Source organism: Heterodontus francisci, chromosome 24, assembly GCF_036365525.1.
Source record: "Heterodontus francisci isolate sHetFra1 chromosome 24, sHetFra1.hap1, whole genome shotgun sequence".
NCBI classification, from domain to species: Eukaryota; Metazoa; Chordata; class Chondrichthyes; order Heterodontiformes; family Heterodontidae; genus Heterodontus; species Heterodontus francisci.
This window is the reverse complement of record NC_090394.1, coordinates 37,945,080-37,967,060: the sequence shown is the minus strand read 5'-3', so window position 1 is coordinate 37,967,060 and position 21,981 is coordinate 37,945,080. Positions and strand designations below refer to the sequence as shown.

General features: G+C 45.0%; 1 protein-coding gene across 5 annotated transcripts in view; it reads right to left on the bottom strand.

Moving 5' to 3' along the window:
* drc3 (dynein regulatory complex subunit 3) overlaps nt 1-21,981 on the bottom strand; it is a 51,643-nt gene that overhangs the window by 29,280 nt on the left and 382 nt on the right. For 4 of the 5 annotated variants that reach the window (XM_068055952.1, XM_068055955.1, XM_068055954.1 and 1 more), the window contains exons 2-6: nt 5,570-5,747; nt 3,667-3,783; nt 2,870-3,036; nt 2,591-2,737; nt 190-309 (exon numbers count right to left, since the gene is read on the bottom strand). In XM_068055952.1, coding sequence (XP_067912053.1) covers nt 190-309; nt 2,591-2,737; nt 2,870-3,036; nt 3,667-3,783; nt 5,570-5,729 — 711 coding nt within the window. In that variant the 5' untranslated portion in view covers nt 5,730-5,747. The remainder of the gene's footprint in view (nt 1-189; nt 310-2,590; nt 2,738-2,869; nt 3,037-3,666; nt 3,784-5,569; nt 5,748-21,981) is intronic. The other variant, XM_068055953.1, reaches the window with a different exon arrangement.

Here is a 21,981-nt window from a genome sequence, read left to right as displayed (position 1 = left end):
AACAGTGCATTTGATTTTTTCCTACCAGGCTAATTTTAGTGTCTCCTTGAACGAGATCAGTTGACCAAAACATTAATCTAAAATAAAGTAATCATTAGAAGGAACTGAACTCTTGTTAAGAAAAATATTTAAGTGAAGATGTAATTGCTGAATGCACTGCTTAATTTACAATACAAGAAGTTTGCTTACCTTATGTAAAGCCAGCTCCTCTTCTTGCAACCTATTCTTCTCGAGTTTTTTAAATGCCACATCTTCATGGTACACCAAATTCGCAACAGCACTGCGATGCATTTCTAAAGCCATTTCCTTCTTTAACAAATAGAGACTTTTCAATTCATGATTTTTGTAAACCATATTTTCTTCCCTTCCACTTTCTTTGATTTCTTTAAGTCAGCTACTATCAATGTCCCAGCTCATGAGACAGGTAATTGCTCCCAGGTCTCTGCCAATGTAAAGCTGGCTGCCTCAAAATCATAGATTTGCATTTAAGTAGCACTTTTCACAATCTCAGGATGTCCCAAAGCACTTCATAGCCAATGAAATGTTTTTGAAGTGTAGTCACTGTTGGAATGCTGGCAATGTGGCAGCCAATTTGCACATAGCAAGGTCCCACAAACAGCAATGTGATAATGACCAGATGATCTGTTTTAGTGATGTTGGTTAAGGGATAAATGTTGCCCAAGACACTGGGGAGAACTCCTTTGCCCTTCTTTGAAATAATAGTTTGGAAGCTTTGATATCCATTTGAGAGAGCAGATGGGACCTCAGTTTAATAATTCATCCAAAAGACGGCAACTCTGACAGTGCAATACTCCTTCAGCACTGCACTGGAGTGTCAGCCTAGATTTTGTGCTCAAGTCTCTGGAGTGGGGTTTGAACTCACAACCTTCTGACTCAGAGGCAAGAAAGTTACCAACTGAGCAATGGCTGACACCTAAAAGGTACAGGATGGCATTCTCTCCTCCCTTGTAGGTTGAGCCAGGCATGTTCCTGGCACCACTCCACAGAGGTGTGTAGTTCTGGCAGACAGATCTTTACATGTTTGCCCACCTTCCATGATCCTTTAGCACAGCATATTGCATCTCTAATACTCTGCATCCTTTCAAAAAGATGCTTTTTTCCCCTTCTTTGTCCTGCTGTAATAGTGATGGTATATAGAAAGTATCATTTACTTCCAGCAAATAGTGTTAGGGTCCAGACTACAGTACAGCTGACTTTTAAAAATTGTCTCTTTTTCCTGTTAATTTCTCCCCTCCCCTCTATTGCTGAAAGATGTGGTCTCATTGCTGGGGTTATGGGTGCATGGTGGCTATCCATTTGTGAGCCTAGCCATTGGATGGCAAAGGCTATTTGATCACAGGAGACATCCCACTGAGCTTATTTTCATCTTCTTTCAACACTGCCTATCTCTGGGGTTGTTGGAGAGCGATCAGTAGCTGGTACACTAGTCGATTTCTTTCCTCCTTAACTCAGGGCACTGAGGCTAACTGCAGTATTCCACCACTGCTGTGACTGAGATCAGCTAATTCAACGCAGACTGAGGATGGAATCAGGGCCCTTCCTGTTCTATGTAGCTCATTTATTCATAGCCTTAACCAACTGCATCATTGGGAGAGCCTTTTTTCTCTTAAAAAGAACCATTATCAATCAGACATGGCTGGATTGTGAGCTTGGTGGCCCTGAAATCTTAATAGAGTGTTTGCAAAGCATCTGTATGTAAAGAAAGTATTTATATTTATTATAAAAACAAGAAATGCTGGAACCACTCAGCAGGTCTGGCAGCATCTGTGGAAAGAGAAGCAGAGTTAACGTTTCGGGTCAGTGACCCTTCTTCGGAACTATTCGTTCGTCACTGACCCGAAATGTTAACTCTGCTTCTCTTTCCACAGATGCTGCCAGACCTGCTGAGTGGTTCCAGCATTTCTTGTTTTTATTTCAGATTTCCAGCATCCGCAGTATTTTGCTTTTATTTATATTTATTACATGTAGCCTGCAGCTTGGGCTTGTCTGGGGGTACCTCCTACACCCAAAAGATCTGCAAACACTCAGTTTGAGCTCACATATGAAGAATGGCCATCTGAGTGAGGTACTTGAGAATGGCTGCCATTGTTAGAACCATATCTCAGCAAGGACTCAATGCAATTAGGAGAGGGGGAGGTTGGGGAAAAATTGGTAGAAACTTTGAGCTGCAAATGTTTCTTGAAAGCTAAAGATTCACGTCATGCTCACAACACAACATATATATATAAGAAATCTGAGTAACTCAGCTTAATAGTACTTGGAATGTAAGTCTATTTGGTGGTTTAAAATATTTATTAAATGGTTGCGATGGAAATTCTCAAGACTAATGGGCTTCAGATAGTTTGTTTACCTTAGTGGTAGAAAAAGACTGTAATCCATGTATCACTGCATTAAATCGAACATTGGACAGATTTGGCTGCAGTTCATTTTGTTTGAATAATTCTCTAAACATACAAAGTTGGGTGCCAAATGTGCATTACGTGCAATCAAACAAATCCTTAACTTTAGACGAGAAGCATCTCATTACAACATCAGTTACACCTCTGGTCCATTGCTACTAAACACTTACTGTGGTCTTATCTATTAATCTGAAGTCCAGGTACATCAGATTAGGCAGGAAGGCAGGAATGTACATACTATACCGTTCATCTTCACAGACAGGATTCCCAGCCAAGTTCAGTGTGCGCAGCTTCTTAAATCTCCTTAGGTAGATAATCTGTAAGAACAAAATTACTGTAATCTAGAAAACTGTACAGAAATATTAAGCACTAATAATCAAAAAGAAAACACTGACAAACCAGAAGATGGAATGATGAATGGTGAGCCCCATTTAAATAAAATTGCTTACAGTTTCCAAATTACTGATGTGATTTTTTCCAATAGAGAAGATTTGCAGGTTTACTAACAAGTCCATGTTTTCAATATTGGAAATTCTGTTACTGTACAGACTGAGGTCTTCCAGCTTAACCAGTTCATCCAGGCCTTCAATCATCTCAATGTTATTAAAGGACAAATCTAGAAGAAGAAAAACAATTGGACATTTTTTCCCCCAATTATCTCCTCTTCTCTCCTTTGCATACAGTTCCAGAGGCTCTCCAGTACCTCGTCCAGGTAGCTATTCATTATGTGAGTTTGGATAGTTACTGGTCTCCATATTGTTAACCGGCAGGATTGCTTTCTATCTTTGATTTTGCAACCTGGTTGCTCTTGTACCAATCAGAAAGTGAAGAAGCATCCTATAATCATACTAATACAAAACTTTTTTTAAAGGGATTTTTTTTCCTTCTAAATTTCCCCTCTCCTTCAGAAGGCATAACTCATGTTGGGGTTTGCTTTAGTGGGCATGGGATGCCCTCCTTGCCCAAGTGGTCTTTTTACATGAAGCTACACAATGAGAGTTGGTTGGCTATCCCACTAGGACACAATTCAGTCTTCACTTGACTGACACACATAACATTTTTCAGCAGTGCTCCTGGCTCATAGGAACAGAAAGCAGGCTATTCAGTGCCACAAGCCTGTTCTGCTATTCAGTTAGATCATTGTTGATGTCACATTCCTGGCTGATTTTTTTTTTTAAATAGCCAGCATATAGTTGAATGAAAACAGAGCTAAGGTGTGTGAGATACTGAGTTCTTCATCACTTACCTAGCCACACCAGGTTGGTCAATGTGTTCAGTCCCTCAATCTTTTCAATGACATTATTATCTAACTGGAGTTTGGTTAGTATTTTGAACTGCCACAGATTGTCGATCTTCAGTATATCTACATCAGGGAGATCAATCAGAGATTTCGAAACAAAAAAAATTACAATAAAATGAATACCTACACAAATATTTTCTTTGAGGGCAAGACTGCTTTTCAAGGTAATTTCTGTTTACAATTTCTTCCAGTTGATTGCCTTAAACCTTAATTTACATTTCTAGATTTCTATTATTTCAAATTCCCAGTTGTTATAAACTTACTTCCCGTTTTCTCAACCCATCATACTGTTGCAACTTCCTTCAGTCTTAAATTCCCTCCCACACTCCAAGTTCTTTGACTCTGGCCCTGCTTTATCTCAGTGCCTTCAGCCACAGTGGCCCTACTATCTGAGACACCCTCCCTAAATCCCTCCACCGCTCTGTCTTTGAAAGCCTTCTGAAAAACCTATTTAGTAGTACAGAACTTGAGTATTGCTGAAAATAGAGATATGTTGTCGAAGCTTTTTGTCATCAGGAGAATCGCAAGAATGACCAATGTAAGGGAAAATAACAACTTATACTGCATGAGAAGAGAGCAAGTTGGTTGGCAAGTAGACTCTGATTGGATGAGGCATTGCCATGGAGAATGCACCAGTTTATGATGACTGACAGTTAACAGCCAAGCTTTGTTTGAAATTTAAACCAGGCAGCTTGACTCTGATTGGTCAAGGCATTGCCCTGAGGAATGAACCAGCGAATGACAGTCATTTATTTTGTTCAACTGAAACAGGCGCGATGTTTGTACATATTCTTTCTGTCTGCAAAGAACAGGGCCCTATGTATTAATATATGTAGCTTCAAGTATGCACAAATGCGCCACACTATGAGCCCGACTGACAATCTTAACTTGGTTGTTGGTGTAATTCTTAGCACACTGTGGATTATTTAGCAAATGTTGTCCAATCGCGAAATCATATCTAATGTTGGACATTGTGTTTTGCATTTTACAAGCACGGGCTGGTTGATTATGGCCCGTACCTTGCCCGTTGCAAACAGCAGAAGAGACATGTTGTTTGATACGATCTGCCAGTCTATGGGACGTACGTCCTATATACCTAGTATCACACTGGCATTGAAATTAATTTATCACATTACTCATTTGTGTGATAGGAAGGACGTCTTTTTGGCTTGACGGCAGCATCCTTTTAGTGGCAAACACCACACGTGTTGCTACTGCATAGTAGCAGCGTGAAACAGCTAGCTTTACCCGTCACTCAAAGCTTGGAAATTAACTGTCAGTCACCATTAACTGGTGCATTCTTCACGGCAACGTCTCCTCCAATCAGAGTTCACTTCACTTGCCAACCAATCAGCACTCTCTTATGCAGTATAAGTTGTTGTTTTCCCTTACACTAATTATTCTTGCGATTGTCCTGATAAGTGCAAGACAAAAAGCTTTGACAATACGTCTCTATTTTCAGCAAAAACTCATTTCTTAAATCAAGCTTTCGGTCACCACCTCTAACTCTCTAACTATGGTACAGGCTCTGTTCCTTTGGCCTCAGGCCTCCCCCTCTCGGTGCAACACTTTGGAACATTATTTTACGTTAATAACTTATATTTACAAAGTAGACTTATGAACAATGACATGTTAATTACAGGCTATTCAGATCCAAGTGGGCTCAAGCAACACAGGAATAGATTTTTTTCACATATATATATATATATATATATATGCAAGGGAACATTCTTTGGCAATCACTACAGATTGTTTATTTATATATCTGCAGTATATTATACCACAAACTATCAATATCTTGTTTATCAAACTTATGAAGAACAGTCACTGGTGCAGATCTAAAATATACTTCGGTAATCAAGTTGAAGATGATGGACATCTTTGAAGTCAATTCCTTCCAACTGGGCTATTTGTCCAGCTCTTCCCGTTGGTCCCTGTTTCTTTACTGCCTCTTCAAGCATTTCATCATTTATGACACTGGGCTCAATTGTTTTATACAGCCGGCTCATTTTGAATTGTTGTATTCACTTAATAGGAAGAAAACATTTTTTAAACATACATGTCAGAACAAATAGTCAACTTTTATATAACATTATAATGAATGGACTACAAATGCCTGGTGCTGCCGCAACTGTCAGTGGTTGCCACATAGATCAAGCTCAGTCTTTCTCTGTAAAGACACAGAGCGAAAGGGCAGGTCGCCCTCAGCTACACTCACACACCTCTCAGTGGATGATTACACAACTCTATTTGGATGGGTCTAGTGAAAATAAATGGTGTATCCTGCTTTTATTTGTGCTGGCAGCACAAATGCAGCCTCTTCCACTGGAACGTCACTGTCTGCAACGTTCAGGCAGCTGCCAGGATGAAAAATGGCGCTGCTCAATTTATCACAGAAAACCAAATGGAACCCGAAAATCTACTCAATGGTTGCCATCGCTGCCTCCATCCCACCTCCAACAGTCCCCCGCTCCCTCCTGCCATTGAGCTTCTCGCTACTGGTCCCTCCTGCGCCCGTCTTTTCACTGCTGGCTCCCCGCTGCCTTCCCTTAAGCACTCGCTACAGCCTCGCTGCGCAATGATGTTTTCCCACGCCTGCGCCAATTAGTCCTGGCAAGATGGTAGGCTGCGCATGCGCAGTATCTCTCTGAAGGCTGGAGATTGTTTGTGCATGTGCGCAGCTTGGAGCGCTCTGATGACGTCGGCGGGCCGCTGCGTTGTCAGGAGTCATTTTGTTTTTGTAATGAGGCAATAAACAGACAGAAGCAAATCACTTGGGGTCCAAATGCTGCTGGAACTTTTTACGTGTTACTGTCACATCCATCAGATTTGTCAGTCTTCAATTTCCTGTGTAATCTTGGTTAGAGAGCAGAAAAATGCATCTTTCATGGCAGCCTTGCTGTTGAACTCCGACAAGTATCCACTGGCTCAATGATAAATGCAACATATGATGTAGTACTGAAACAAAAGCAAAATACTACAGATGCTGAAAATTTTAAATAAAAACAGAAAGTGTTAGAAATACTCAGCAAGTGAGGCAGCATTCTGAGTTACGCTCTCCACCAATGCTGCCTGATCTGCTGAGTATTTCCAGCATTTTCTGGTTTTATTGACAAAGTGACTCCTGACAACGCAGCAGCCCACCGACGTCATCACAGTGCTTGAAGCTGCGCACATGCGCAAACAATCTCCTGCTCTCAGTGAGATGCTGAGCATGCGCAGCCTACATCTTGCCAGGACTAATTGGCGCATGCGCGGGAAAACGTCATCAGCTACTCGCTCCCCTCGCCTGCTTCCCCACACTGAGCTACTTTCTCCCGCCCCACTGGCCGCTCTCCCCCCTCGGCCACTCGCTCCAGGCCTTGATGCTTTCTCTCCCTCCCACCTCCTCCCCACCGGTCACTTCCCCCACCTCAGCCGCTCGCTCCAGACCTCGCCACTGCTCCCCCCACTCTCCTCGGCCAATTCTTCCCCGTTCCTCGTTTCCCGCCACCCCACTCTCCAGCTGCTCGCTCCCCACTTCCCCCCCACCCCCGGATGCTCGCTCTAGGCCGCGCCACTTCCCTCCTCTTGGCCACTCGATCCCACGACGCCCTGTCACCCCTCGTGGCCCATCTTGCTTCTTCGGGCGGTGCACGGAGAACAAATGAACGTGGGAGTGAGTGGCTGAGAGGAGGGAACTGGCATGGCCGAGAGCTAATATCTGGCGTGGGGGGGCGGGGTGAGGTGCAGAAGCGGAGAGCCAGCGGCCAGAGAGTGGGGTGGCGGTGGGGGTCAAGAGGCCAGCAGCGGGGAACAATCGGCCGAGGGGAGGGGAAAGGGAGGAGCAGTGGTGAGGTCTGGAGCGAGCGGCTGAGCGAGGAGGGGTGGGGGAACAGCGAGGCTGTAGCAAGTGTGAATGTGTGGATTGGGAGAATGAGAGATTGTGGAATGGAGGCGGGGGTGAGGCGTTGGGGCAGAAATTCACAGAGTTATTTCCTCCATAAACTTCACTGTGTAAGTGTTGACTTCACCGTCCCATAGAAAATTGCTTAACATTCCAAATTTCAATGGCAGTATCATACCAGAGATCTTCTTTGTCAAAAAATCAAAACAGTTGAGCAAGAGACATCCAAGAAATGATACAAATGAAGCAATGGCGGGAGGGAGCAGGGTGACTGTTAGGGATGGGTGGAGGCGGCAATGGCAACTTTTGAGGGGATTTTCGGGTTGAAGTTGTTTTTCTGTGATAAATTGAGCAGCGCCATCTTTAATCCTGGAAGCTGCCTGAACGTCGCTGACAGTGACGTTTCAGTGGAAGAGGTTGCATTTGCGTATGTGCTAGTACTGTGCCACGTAGTGGTTGCCTTGTCAGCAAATGCAGCCTTTTATTAATGTAGTATCAAGCTGTACTGACCAGTTTTGAAACAAGATTTTTGACAACATGACTAATATCAAATGTATATAAAACAACTTGAATTTATGTAGTGCCTTTTTTAAAAATCCCAAGAATCAGAAGCAGACAAAAAAGGATGCCAAGCTAAAGGAGTTATTAGGAAGGGTAACCAAAAGCTTGGTCAAAGAGATGAGTTTTAATGAGGGTCTTGGAGTCACAGAGTCATTACGGCATAGAAGGAGGACATTTGGCCCATCGAGTCCATGCTGATTCTCTGTAGAGCAATCCAATCAGTCCCATTCCCCCTCTCTATCCCCATCGCCCTGCAAATTTATTTCCCTCAAATGCCTATCAATTTTTCTTTTGAAATCATTCATCGTCTCCACTTCCACCACCCTTGTAGGCAGTGAGTTCCACTCGCTGTGTAAAAATGGTCCTCCTCATATCCCCCCTGCATCACTTGCCCAAAAACCTAAATCTGTGTCCCCTAATCATATACCATCAGCTAATGGGAACAGCTTTTCTTTGTCTGCCTTATCTAAACCTATTATAATCTTGTACATCTCTATCAAATCTTCCTTCAATATCCTCTGCTCCAAGGAGAACAACCCCAGCTTACACAATCTAACCTTGTAGATAAAATCCCTCAGCCCTGGAACCATTCTGGTAAATCTCTTCAGCACCCTCTCAAGGACCCTCACATCCTTCCTAAAGTTGGTGACCAGAACTGGATGCAATACTCTAGTTATGGCCTAACCAGAGTTTAGTTGAGATTCAGCATAACTTCCCTGATTTTGTAATTAATTACCTCTATTTACGATGGGCTGAATGGCCTCTTTCTGTGCCATAGCTTTTCTATGGTTCGAGATACTTTGTGAACTACTCCCTCAATATGTCCTGCCACCTTCAAAGATCTATGCACATGCACTCCCAGGTCCCTCTGTCCCTGTACACTCTTTAGAACTGTGCCATTTAGTCTATATTGCCTCTCCCTTTCCCTTCTGCTGCATGTCTGCTCATTCTGCTAGCCTATCTTGTCCTGTTACAGTCAATTGGTATCACCCTCATTGTCTGTCACACCTCCAAATTTGGTATTATCTGCAAATTTTGAAACTTTACTCTGTATTCCAATATCCAAATCATTTATATATATGAAAAATACAATAGTCCTAGCACTGAACCTTGGGGAACACCACTGTCTACCATCCTCCAGTCTGAAAAATGACCCTTTACCATGACTCGCTGTTTTCTGTCCATAAGCCAATTTTTTATCCAAGCTGACACTGACCCTCCTATTCCACGAGCCTCAATTGTTAACCAGACTGTTATGTGGTACTTCGTCAAATGCTTTATAAAATCCATATAGACATCATTCATTGCTTTCCCTTCATCAACCTTCTCTGTTAGTTAACCAAAAAATTTAATTAAATTAGTCAAGCGCGATCTGCCTTTTAGAACTCCGTTCTGGCTCTCCTGAATTAACTCAAACCTCTCAAAATGCCTGTTGATTTTTTTCCCTGATTATTGTTTCTAAAACCTTACCCACCACTAACCAGCTTGTAGTTGGTAGGAATGACCTTACACCCGTTCTTGAATAAGGGTGTCACATTTGCCACTCTCCAATCCTCTGGCATCTCCCCTGTATCTAGGGAAGATTGGAAGATTACGGCAAGCCCTTCTGCTATCTCCACTCACACTTCCTTTAGCAACCAGGGAGTTGTATACATTCATAATGCTGCAATTCCATCATGGCCTCGACGGAAACCTGACTGAGGGGTGATGACACCTTCCTCCGAAATGAAGCCTCCCCGCCTGGCAAAACCTTCCACCACTTGCCTTGCCCAAACCGCCACGATGGTTGTGTAGATCCTATCACCAAATCACACCTTGGTCTGTCCCCCATTTCTCTGGCACCTTCTCCTCCTTTGAGCATCTCACTTTGTACCTATCTTGACTCTAATCCCTCTCCCTGGCAACAGCCTGAGGCTGAACCAGACATTTACAACCTTGGAGTGGGCAACTAGGGAACAGAGTTTGTAGCGGGGACCAAAAATAGACCATCACATAGGATGTAATTTGTGACTTTGGGAATAGCCGTTTTGGTACTGTGGCAGGGTTGGAAACCTGATTGGCTATGTAGCTGTCTATTTTTGACCACTTTTGGTTACATTTCTATAGACAGATTAGTCACACTCGTGAAACGTTGGAAGAGATTAGTGTGGTCAACTATATCAGTGGCTGAAGACAGATCAAGAATGAGAAGGAGGGATAGTTTACCTCAGTCATATTGGATGCCATTTTTGACTTTGATAAGGGCCGTTTTAGTTACGAGGCACGGATGGAAATCTGACTGTGTTGAGTTTCCCATCACATATCCGCTACATCGCCAAGCCTACCTCCTTCCACCTCCATAACATCGCCCAACTCCACACCTTGCCTCACATTATCAGCTGCTGAAATGCTCATCCATGCCTTTTTTACTTCCAACCAACCATTCTAATGCTTTAATGGCTGGCCTCCCATCATCCATACTCCATAATTGTAACAGAAACTCCAAGCTAGTGAACAGAAGCTGGCTGTCAGTGGCAGTTAATTGGTTGTAAGTGCTAGTTACTGTGTCCACGAAACAGAGTGTAACTTGGGTATGGCTGCAAAAGGTGTATAAAAATAAAGAGTATCTGCTGATGCATCGAGTGTTTGTAAAAGGAGTGCATCATAGATGGAGTGCAAAAGTTCGGAATTTAGTGAGGATGAGGGTGGTGCTGCTTTTGCCTTCAATACTTGTAGTGGTTCGTGTCAGCTTGAGACAATAAGTATTTAAAATTTGGCTGTGTTTGCTGACAACGCAACCACTAGGTGGCACAGTCCTAGCATATGTGCAAATGCAGCCTCATCCACTGAAACATCACTGTCTGCGACGTAAATAAAAGCAAAATACTGCAGATGCTGGAAACCTGAAATAAAAACAGAAAGTGCTGGAAATACTCGCAGGTCAGGCAGCATCTGTGGAGAGAGAAGCAGAGTTAATGTTTCAGGTCTGTGACCTGTCATCAGAACTGCCAAAGGTTAGAAATAATTAGGTTTTAAGCAAGTGAAGTGGGGGGGGGGGGTGGGTGGTGTTGGTGGGGAAAAGAACAAAAGGGAAGGTGTGTGATAGGGAAGAGGGCAGGAGAGATTAAATAGCAAAGCTGTCATGGGTACAAAGGCAAAGAGTGTGTTAATGCTTGTGGTGAAAGACAAAGCATTAGTTCAGAGAGGGTGTTATTGGCAGAATAATAAGCAGCTCTGTCTACATGAAAACAGGCACATGGTTAAAAAATAAAATAATAAAAAGTAGAAAAATATAAAAAAAAGCCAGTCATGCTCTGAAATTATTGAACTCAATGTTCAGTCCACAAGACTGCAGAGTGCCTCATTAAAAGATCAGGTGCTGCTCCTAGAGCTTGCGTTGATGTTCACTGGAACACTGCAGCAGGCCAAGGACAGAAATATGGGCATGAGAGCAGGGGGGGCGGTGGTGTTGAAATGGCAAGCAACCGGAAGCTCGAGTCATGTTTTTGGACTGAGCCGAGGTGTTCTGCAAAGCAGTCACCCAATCTGCGTTTGGTCTCTCCAATGTAGAGGCGACAGCATTGTGAGCAGCGAATACAGTATACTAAATTGAAGAAAGTTCAAGTAAATCACTGCTTCACCTGGAAGGAGTATTTGAGGCACTGGATAGTGAGGAGAGAGGAGGTAAAAGGGCAGGAATTACACATCCTGCAATTACATGGGAAGGGGACGAGGTGTCAGGGGTGATGGAGGAGTGGACCAGGATGTCGCAGAGGGAAAGGTCCCTTCAGAATGCTGACAGGGGAGGGGAAGGGAAGATGTGTTTGGTGGTGGCGGAAATGACACAGCATGATCCTTTGGAGGTGGAGGCTGGTGGGGTGGAAAGTGAGGACAAGGGGAACCCTGTTGCGGTTCTGGGAGGGAAGGAAAGGGGTGAGGGTAGACGTGCAGGAAATGGGTCAAACACAGTTGAGGACCCTGTCAACCACAGTGAGGGGGAATCCTCAGTTGTGGAAAAAGGAAGACATGTCAGAAGCGCTGTTGTGGAAGATTGCATCATCAGAACTAATGCGTCAGAGTCAGAGAAACTGGGAGAATGAGATGGAGCCCTTACAGGAAATAGGGTGTGAGGAAGTGTAGTCAAGGTAGCCATGGGAGTTGGTGGGCTTATAATGAAGATTAGTAGATAGCCTATCCCCAGAGATGGAGACAGAGAAGTCAAAGAAGAGAAGGGAAGTGTCGGAGATAGACCATGTAAAGGTGAGAGAAGGGTGGAAATTGGAAGCAACGTTGATGAAGTTTTCCAGTTCGGGGTGAGAGCAGGAAGCAGAAAAAGAGGTGAGGGAGGGAGCCCGAGTAGGACTGGAACAAGGAATGTTCTACATATCCCACAAAAAGACAGGCATAACTAGGACACATACGGGTACCCATAGCAACACCTTTGATTTAGAGGAGGTGAGTGGAGTTGAAGGAGAAGTTATTCAATGTGAGTTCAAGTTCAGCCAGGCGGAGGAGGGTAGTGGTGAATGGGGATTAGTTGGGCCTCTGTTCAAGGAAGAAGCAGAGAGAACTCAGACTGTCCTGGTGGGGGATGGAGGTGTAGAGAGATTGCACGTCCACAGTGAAGAGGAGGCGGTTTGGGCCAGGAAACTGGCAATTGTCAAAATTACGTAGGGCGTCCGAAGAATCAGGGATGTACATAGGAAGAGACTAGATCAGGGGAGAAAAGATAGAGTCAAGATAGGAAGAAATAAGGGGCAGGAACAAGCTGAAACGATGGCTCTACCAGGACAGTACTGTATGTGGATTTTGGGAAGGAGGTAGAAGCGGGCTGTCAGGGTTGTGGGACTATGAGATTGGAAGCTGTAGAGGGTAGATCTCGGAGGAGACGAGGTCAGTGACAGTCCTGGAGACAATGGCTTGAGGGTCGGTGGCCGGGTCATGGTCCAGGGGGAGGTAGGAAAAAAGTGTCTGAGAGTTGGCGCTCAGCCTCGACAAGGTAGAAGTTGGTATGCCAGACAACAGCACCACCATTGTCAGCAGGTTTGATCACAATGTTGGGGCTAGACCTGAGAGAACGGAGTGCAGCAAATTCGGAGGGAGACAGGTTAGAGTGAGCGTGGGGAGCGGAGAAGTTGAGACGGCCGATGTCACGTTGACAGTTTTCAATGAAAAGATCAAGAGTGGATAACAGGCCAAAGGAAGGGGTCCAGGTGGATGGAGAATACTGGAGGAGGTGAAAGGGTCCGCTGCTCAGGGGGAGGACTCCTGATCAAAGAAGTGAGCCCGGAGGCGAAGACGAAGGAAGCTCAACGTCATGCTGAACGCGAAATTCATTGAGGTGGGGATGTAAGGGGATAAAACTGAGTCCTTTGTTAAGTACTGTCTGCGCATCTCAGGTAGCTTCCAGTAATAAAGATGGCACTGCTCAATTTATCACAAAAAACAAATTAAACCCAAATCCCCTCAATTGCTGCAATCCCCGCCTCCATCCCCCCCCCCAAATAGTACCCCGCTCCCTCCTGCCATCGCGCTTCTCTTCGCCACTCGCTCCTAACCTCTCCACTTCATCCCTCCCTCTCAGCCGCTTGCTCCCCACCTTGCTGCTTTGGCCGCTTGCTACCCGCTGCCTCTCCCACCACCAGCCGCCTGCTCCAGGCCTCGCCATATGCCCCCTCTCGGCCACTCGGCCACTCACTCCCTGCTTGCCACTTGGGCGGCTCGTTCCCTGCCTCCGCCCCCACCCCCGCCACTTCGAGTGGCATGGCGGGAGCAATCAGCCAAGGAAGGTGGGGAAGTGACAAGGTGGGAAGTGAGTGGCCGAGGGGGAAGCAGCGAGGGCGGGAGTGAGTGGCTGAGGGAAGGCAGCAGGGAGGCCGTGACCAATCGGCCGAGGGGGGAAAGCAGCGAGGCAGGAAGCAAGTGACTGAGGGAAGGCAGTGGGAAATTGAAAGTGGCAATTGAAGTGGGGCTGGTGGGAGGGAGCAGAGTACTGTTAGGGGGAATGGAGGCAGCGATCGTGGCTATAGAAGGGTGAGGACGTCATTGTGTGGTGACGTCAGCGTTTCATTTTCATATTCATACTGGCAAGCTGGCAAATGATCGCATGCACTGATGACGTCTGCGGTCACTCTGGCATGCTCTGCATTGTCAGGAGTCACTGTGTCAAAAGTTATGTCTAGTGTTTAGTGCTTAGTGTAAGTTAGTGTGTAGAAAAAGATTTTACAAATCTTACAAACTAAAAAGCAGATATAAATAATTCAGACTAAGATATGACAGAGCAGGCTGTGTGCCGAGACAGAAGAATGTGGGAATTTGTGAACCACAAGAATGTCCAGAGTGAACACATCTGCAGCAGATGTTTCCATCTCAAATCTCTCTGGCTCAGAGTGATTGCGCTGGAGTGTAAATTGGAGACACTCCCACACATAAGGGAGAGGGAGATGGTGGCATAGTGGTAATGTAATGGTAATGAACTAGTAATTCAGAGGTCCAGATCAATGCCCTAGGGACATGGGTTCAAATTTAAATTCAATTAATAAAGAAAAATCTGGAATTGAAAGCTAGTCTCTGTAATAGTGCCATCATTGATTGTTGTAAAAACCCACCTGGTTCACTAATGTCCTTTACATGTGACTCCAGATCCACAGCAATATTGTGATTGACTCTTAACTGTCCTCTGAAATGGCCGAGCAAGCCACTCAGTTGTCAAGGGCAATTAGGGCATTGCCAGCAATGTCAACATCTCATGAAAGAATATTAAAAAAATGTATCTGGACAGTTGGCTCCAGACATGGGTCACAAGTTGTAAAGTGGTGCAGGTTCAGATGGGTTGGTGTGACTGATAGTGTGCAGACCAAGAGGAACACAGGTGAGATAGAGAACGAGGATCTGCAGAAACCAATCTTATCCAACAGGTGCAATGGTTCTGGCTACTTGCGAGGATAAGGATAAAGACTGTTGAAATGAGAGCCAGAATGCGAACCATGGCACCTTGGAGCAGGAGAATGTACAAAGGAAGGAGTGGGAGAGGGAGGGTAATGTTGTAGGGGAGTCAATAATTAAGGGGATGGATAGCATCCTTTGGAAGTAGGATCGAGAGTAGCACTTGAACCGGCTTAAAAGGATAATGAAGAGGGAGGGGGAATTATGATCCATATTGTGTTCAACAGCATAGAGAAGAATAGGCAAGAGATCATGTTTGGAGAGTTTTTTTTAATTCATTCATGGGATGTGGGCGTCACTGGCCAGGCCAGCATTTATTGCCCATCCCTAATTGCTGTTGAGAAGGTGGTGGTGAGCTGCCTTCTTGAACCACTGCAGTCCATTTGGGGTAGGTATACCCACAGTGCTGTTAGGAAGGGAGTTCCAGGATTTTGACCCAGCGACAGTGAAGGAACAGCGATATAGTTCCAAATCAGGATGGTGTGTGACCTGGAGGGGAACTTGCAGGTAGTGGTGTTCCCATGTATTTGCTGCCCTTGTCCTTCTTGTTGGTAGAGGTCGCAGGTTTGGAAGGTGCTGTCTAAGGAGCCTTGGTGCATTGCCGCAGTGCATCTTGTAGATGGTACACACTGCTGCCACTGTGCGTCGGTGGTGGAGGGAGTGAATGTTTGTAGATGGGGTGCCAATCAAGCGGGCTGCTGTGTCCTGGATGGTGTCGAGCTTCTGGAGTGTTGTTGTTTAATGCACCCATTCAGGCAAGTATTCCATCACACTCCTGACTTGTGCCTTGTAGATGTTGGACAGGCTTTGGGGAGTCAGGAGGCGAGTTACTCGCCTCAGGATTCCTAGCCTCTGACCTGCTCTTGTAGCCACGGTATTTATATGGCTACTCCAGTTCAGTTTCTGGTCAATGATAGCCCCTAGGATGTTGATAGTGGGGGATTCAGCAATGGTAATGCCATTGAATGTCAAGGGGAGATGGTTAGATTCTCTCTTGTTGGAGATGGTCATTGCCTGGCACTTGTGTGGCGCAAATATTACTTGCCACTTCTCAGCCCAAGCCTGGATATTGTCCAGGTCTTGCTGCATTTCTACACAAACTGCTTCAGTATCTGAGGAGTCACGAATGGTGCTGAACATTGTGCAATCATCAGCGAACATCCCCACTTCTGACCTTATGATTGAAGGAAGGTCATTGATGAAGCAGCTGAAGATGCTTGGGCCTAGGACACTACCCTGAGGAACTCCTGCAGTGATGTCCTGGAGCTCAGATGATTGACCTCCAACAACCACAACCATCTTCCTTTGCGCTGGGTATGACTCCAGCCAGCGGAGGGTTTTCCCCCTGATTCCCATTGACCTCAGTTTTACTAGGGCTCCTTGATGTCATACTCGGTCAAATGCTGCCTTGATATTTGGGGCAGTCACTCTCATCTCACCTCTTGAGTTCAGCTCTTTTGTCCATGTTTGAACCAAGGCTGTAATGAGGTCAGGAGCTGAGTGGCCCTGGCGGAACCCAAACTGAGCGTCACTGAGCAGGTATTGCTAAGCAAGTACCGCTTGATGGCACTGTTGACGACACCTTCCATCACTTTACTGATGATTGAGAGTAGGTTGATGGGGCGGTAATTGGCTGGGTTGGACTTGTCCTGCTTTTTGTGTACAGGACATACCTGGGCAATTTTCCACATTGCAGGGTAGATGCCAGTGTTGTAGCTGTACTGGGACAGCTTGGCTAGGGGCACAGCAAATTCTGGAGCACAGGTCTTCAGTACTATTGCCGGAATATTGTCAGGGCCCATAGCCTTTGCCGTATCCAATGCCTTCAGTCGTTTCATGATATCATGTGGAGTGAATCGAATTGGCTGAAGTCTGGCATCTGTGATGCAGGGGACTTCAGGAGGAGGCCGAGATGGATCATCAACCTGGCACTCCTGGCTGAAGATTGTTGCAAATGCTTCAGCCTTATCTTTCGCACTGATGTGCTGGGCTCCCCCATCATTGAGGATGGGGATATTTGTGGAGCCAGCTCCTCCAGTTAGTTGTTTAATTGTCCACCACCATTCACGGCTGGATGTGGCAGGACTGCAGAGCTTAGACCTGATCCGTTGGTTATGGGATCACTTAGCTCTGTCTATCGCATGCTGCTTACACAGTTTGGCACGCAGATAGTCCTGTGTTGTAGCTTCACCAGGTTGGCACCTCATTTTGAGGTATGCCTGGTGCTGCTCCTGGCATGCCCTCCTGCACTCTTCATTGAACCAGGGTTGGTCTCCTGGCTTCATAGTAATGGTAGAGTGGGGGATATGCCAGGCCATGAGGTTACAGATTGTGGTTGAGTACAATACTGCTGCTGCTGATGGCCCACAGCGCTTCATGGAGGCCCAGTTTTGCATTGCTAGATCTGTTCGAAATCTATCCCATTTAGCATGGTGATAGTGCCACACAACACAATGGACAGTATCCTCAATGTGAAGGCGGGACATCGTCTCCACAAGGACTGTGCGGTGGTCACTCCTACCAATACAGTCATGGACAGAAGCATCTGCGGCAGGCAGATTGGTGAGGACGAGGTCAAGTATGTTTTTCCCTCTTGTTGGTTCCCCCACCACCTGCCACGGACCCAGTCTAGCAGCTATGTCCTTTAGGACTCGGCCAGCTCGGTCAGTAGTGGCGCTACCGAGCCACTCTTGGTGATGGACATTGAAGTCCCCCACCCAGAGTACATTTTGTGCCCTTGCCACCCTCCAAGTGGTGTTCAACATGGAGGAATACTGAGTCATCAGCTGAGGGAGGGCGGTAGGTGGTAATCAGTAGGAGGTTACCTTGCCCATGTTTGACCTGATGCCATGAGACGTCATGGGGTCCGGAGTCGATATTGAGGACTCCCACGACAACTCCCTCCCTACTGTATACCACTGTGCCACCACCTCTGGTGGGTCTGTCCTGCCGGTTGGACAAGACATACCCGGGGATGGTGATGGCAGTGTCTGGGACATTGTCTGTAAGGTATGATTCTGTGAGTATGACTATGTCAGGCTGTTGCTTGACTAGTCTGTGGGACATCTCTCCCCAGATGTTAGTAAGTTAGTAAGGAGGACTTTGCAGGGTCGACAGGGCTGGGTTTGACGTTGTCATTACCGGTGCCTCGGTCGATGCTGGGTGGTCCATCTGGTTTCATTCCTTTTTATTGACTTCGTAGCGGTTAGGTACAACTGAGTGGCTTGCTAGGCCATTTCAGAGGGCATGTAAGAGTTAACCACATTGCTGTGGGTCTGGAGTCACATGTAGGCCAGACCAGGTAAGGACAGCAGATTTCCTTCCCTAAAGGACATTAGTGAACCAGATGGGTTTTTACAACAATCGACAATGGTTTCATGGCAATCATTTGACTCGTTTTTAATTCCAAATTTATTAATTAAATTCAAATTCCACCTTCTGCTGTGGTGGGACTCGTACCCATGTCCCCAGAGAAATACCCTGGGTCTCTGGGTTACTAGTCCAGTGATAATACCACTACGCCACCGGCTACCCCTGTACCAAGTACTAGGAGCTAAATTAAAGGACAGGACGTCAAGGATTATAATTTCTGGATTATTACACGAGCTACGTGCAAATTTGCATCGGAATGAACAGATTTGGGAGGTGAACACATGGCTAAAGGAGTGGCGTGGGAAAGGTGGTTTCCATTTCATGGGACACTGGCACCAGTACTCGGACATGAAGGAACTGTACTGTTGGGATGGGCTCCACCTGAACTGATCCTAAGGATAAATAGGGCAGTCACAAGGACTTTAAACTAGTAAATGGGGGAGGGCGGACTCAAGTGAAAAACCTAATATAAATAGTAGTTCCAAAGCAAACAAAAGGGAAGAAAGTAGAGTAACAGTCAGAACTGTGCTTTATGCACTACAGGTAAAGGGAAAACTAAAAGATGTAAGGTAATTGTACCAGGAGAGAGAAATAAAAAAAGTCAGTAAAACATTAGAGCTGAAGAACAGGTTGCAGTATGTGGCCCAAATAAGTGTTCTTTATACAAATGCAGAGTATAAGGAACAAACTGAATAAACTGCAGACACAAATTCAACTTGGAGGATATGACATGGCAGCCATTACTGAGACATGGCTGCAAGAAGGTCAGGAATGGGAACTATATATGCCAGGTTATAAGGTCTACAGCAAAGATAGGAAAAAGGGTAGGAGTAGCCTTAGTGATTAGGAATGAATCACTTCAAGGATAAGCAAGAATATAATGAAAGGTAAGCAGGTAGTGGACACTTCTTGGGTAGAATTAAGAAATAGAAAAGCATTTAAGACTATCGTGAAAATTGTGCATAGGCTCCCCGGTAGCAGCTGTGAAGTGACAGAGATTAGAAATATAGCAAAGACAGAGTGGTTTTAATGAGGCTTTTAATTTTCATATAGATTGGATATAGATAAGTCGACTAGCACATGTCAGAAAGGTAATGAATTTCTTGAGTGTGCCTGGGATAGTTTTCTGCAATGTACTAGAGCTATGTACTATGTCTTAGAGCCAACAAGGAGGCATTCGGTATTAGATTTGGTAATAAGCCAGATTTAGTTCACAGCCTAAAGGTGCATGAACATCTATCAAATAGTGATCATTATATGATCATGTTCAACGTAGTGTGTGAAAGGGAGAAACATGAAATAGCTACGAAGATTCCAGATTTCAAGAACACAAGAAATAGGAGCAGAAGTAGACCATCGAGCCTGCTCCGCCATTCAATACGATCATGGCTGATCTTGGGCTTCAATTCCACTTTCCTGCCCGCTCCCCATATCCTTTGATTCCCTGCAAGACCAAAATCTATCTATCCCAACCTTAAATGTATTCAGCAATGGAGCATCCACAACCCTCTGGGGTAGAGAATTCCAAAGATTTACAACCCTTTGAGTGAAGTAATTTCTCCTTATCTCAGTCCTGAATGATTGACCCCTTACCCTGGGACTGTGCCCCGTGTTCTAGATTCCCTGACCAGTGGGAACAAGCTCTCAGCTTCTACCCTATCAAGGCTTTTCAGAATCTTGTATGTCTCAATTAGATTGCCTCTCATTCTTCTAAACTACAGAGAATATAGGCCCAATTTACTCAGCCTGTCATCATAGGACAACCCCCTCATCCCAGGGACCAATCTAGTAAATCTTCGCTGCACTGCCTCCAACGCAAGTATATCTTTTCTTAAATGTGGAGACCAAAACTGCACACAGTATTCCAGGTGCGATCTCACCAAAGCCCTGTACAATTTTAGTAAGGCTTCAGTTTAGTAAGATTTCGGTAAGGCTGACTTTAATATGATGAGATAAAGACTGTCCACAGTAAACTAGGCAAATCTGTTAATGGGTAAAATGACAGAAGATCAGTGGGAGGAGTTCAAAAAGAATTCAATGTGTACAGAGCCAGTTTATACCACTAAGGGGCAAGAGCTCTACTTGCCAAAAAAAGACATTGACGACGAGATAACAGACAACATAAAACTAAAAGAGAAAGCATACAAAAATGCAAAAAATGGCACAGATCCCAGCAAGAAAAGCTCCAACACTGGTATTTACCCAACAATGTGGAAAATTACCAAGGTATCTCCTGTCCACAAAATGGAGAACAAATTCAATCCGGCCAATTACTGCCAGTCTACTTTTAATCATCAGCAAGGGGATGGTGGATGTCACACGGCACGCACACAGTCAAAAAGGCCAATGGAATGCTGGCCTTTATAAATAAAGGAATAGAATACAAGGGGGTAGAAGTCATGCTTCAGCTATATAAAGTCCTGGTTAGACCACACCTGGGAGTACTGTGAGCAGCTCTGGGCACCACACTTAAAGAAATATACATTGGCCTTGGAGGGAGTGCAGCGTAGATTTACCAGAATGATACCTGGATTCCAAGAGTTAAATTTTGAGGAGATGTTACACAAACTAGGATTGTATTCCCTGAAATTTAGAAGGTTAAGGGGTGATTTTATCAAAGTTTTTAAGATATTAAGCGTAACAAATAGGGTAGACAGAGAAACTATGTCTGCTCGTTGGGAAGTCTAAGACTGGGGTGCATGGTCTAAGTCAGACCTCTCAGGAGTTAAATTAGGAAACATATTTATACATAAAAATGACATAAGTTTGGAAAACTCTTCCGCAAATGTCAATTGATTGTTAATTTTAAATCTGTGATTGACAGATTTTTCCAAACCAAATTTAGAGATTTGGCACAAACGCAAGTATGAACTTAGCTTGTATATAAGCTATAACTTCTTTGAATGGCTGAACAGACATGAGGAGCTGAATGGCCTACTCCTGTTCCTATGTTACTTTACTCTTGAGATCATGCAAGACTATGCAGCTCGTATCCAAACTCGCACCAAGTTCCGTTTACCCAATACACCAGTGCTCGCTGACCTACGTTGGCTCCCAGTTGAGCAACAATTTAATTTTTAAATGTTCATAAAATAAAAGCAAAATACTGCCGATGCTCGAAATCTGAAACAAAAACGAAAAGTGTTGAAAATACTCAGCAGGTCTGGCAGCATCTGTGGCGACAGAAGCAAAGTTAATGTTTCAGGTCTGGTCACAGACTTTGCTTCTCTCTCCACAGATGCTGCCAGACCTGCTGAGTATTTCCAGCACTTTTTGTTTTTGCTTAAAATTCTCATACTTGTTTTCAAATTCCTCCATGGCCATGCCCCTCCATCTCTGTAACCTCCTCCAGCCATATTACCCTCCGAGAGATCTGCGCCCCTCCAATCCTGGCCTCTTAAGCCACCCCGATTTTCATCACTTCTCATTTGATCGCTGTGCCTTCAGTTACGTCGGCTCTAAGCTCTGGAATTCCCTCCCTAAACCTCTCTCGTCTCTCTCCTCCTTTCTACACCCCC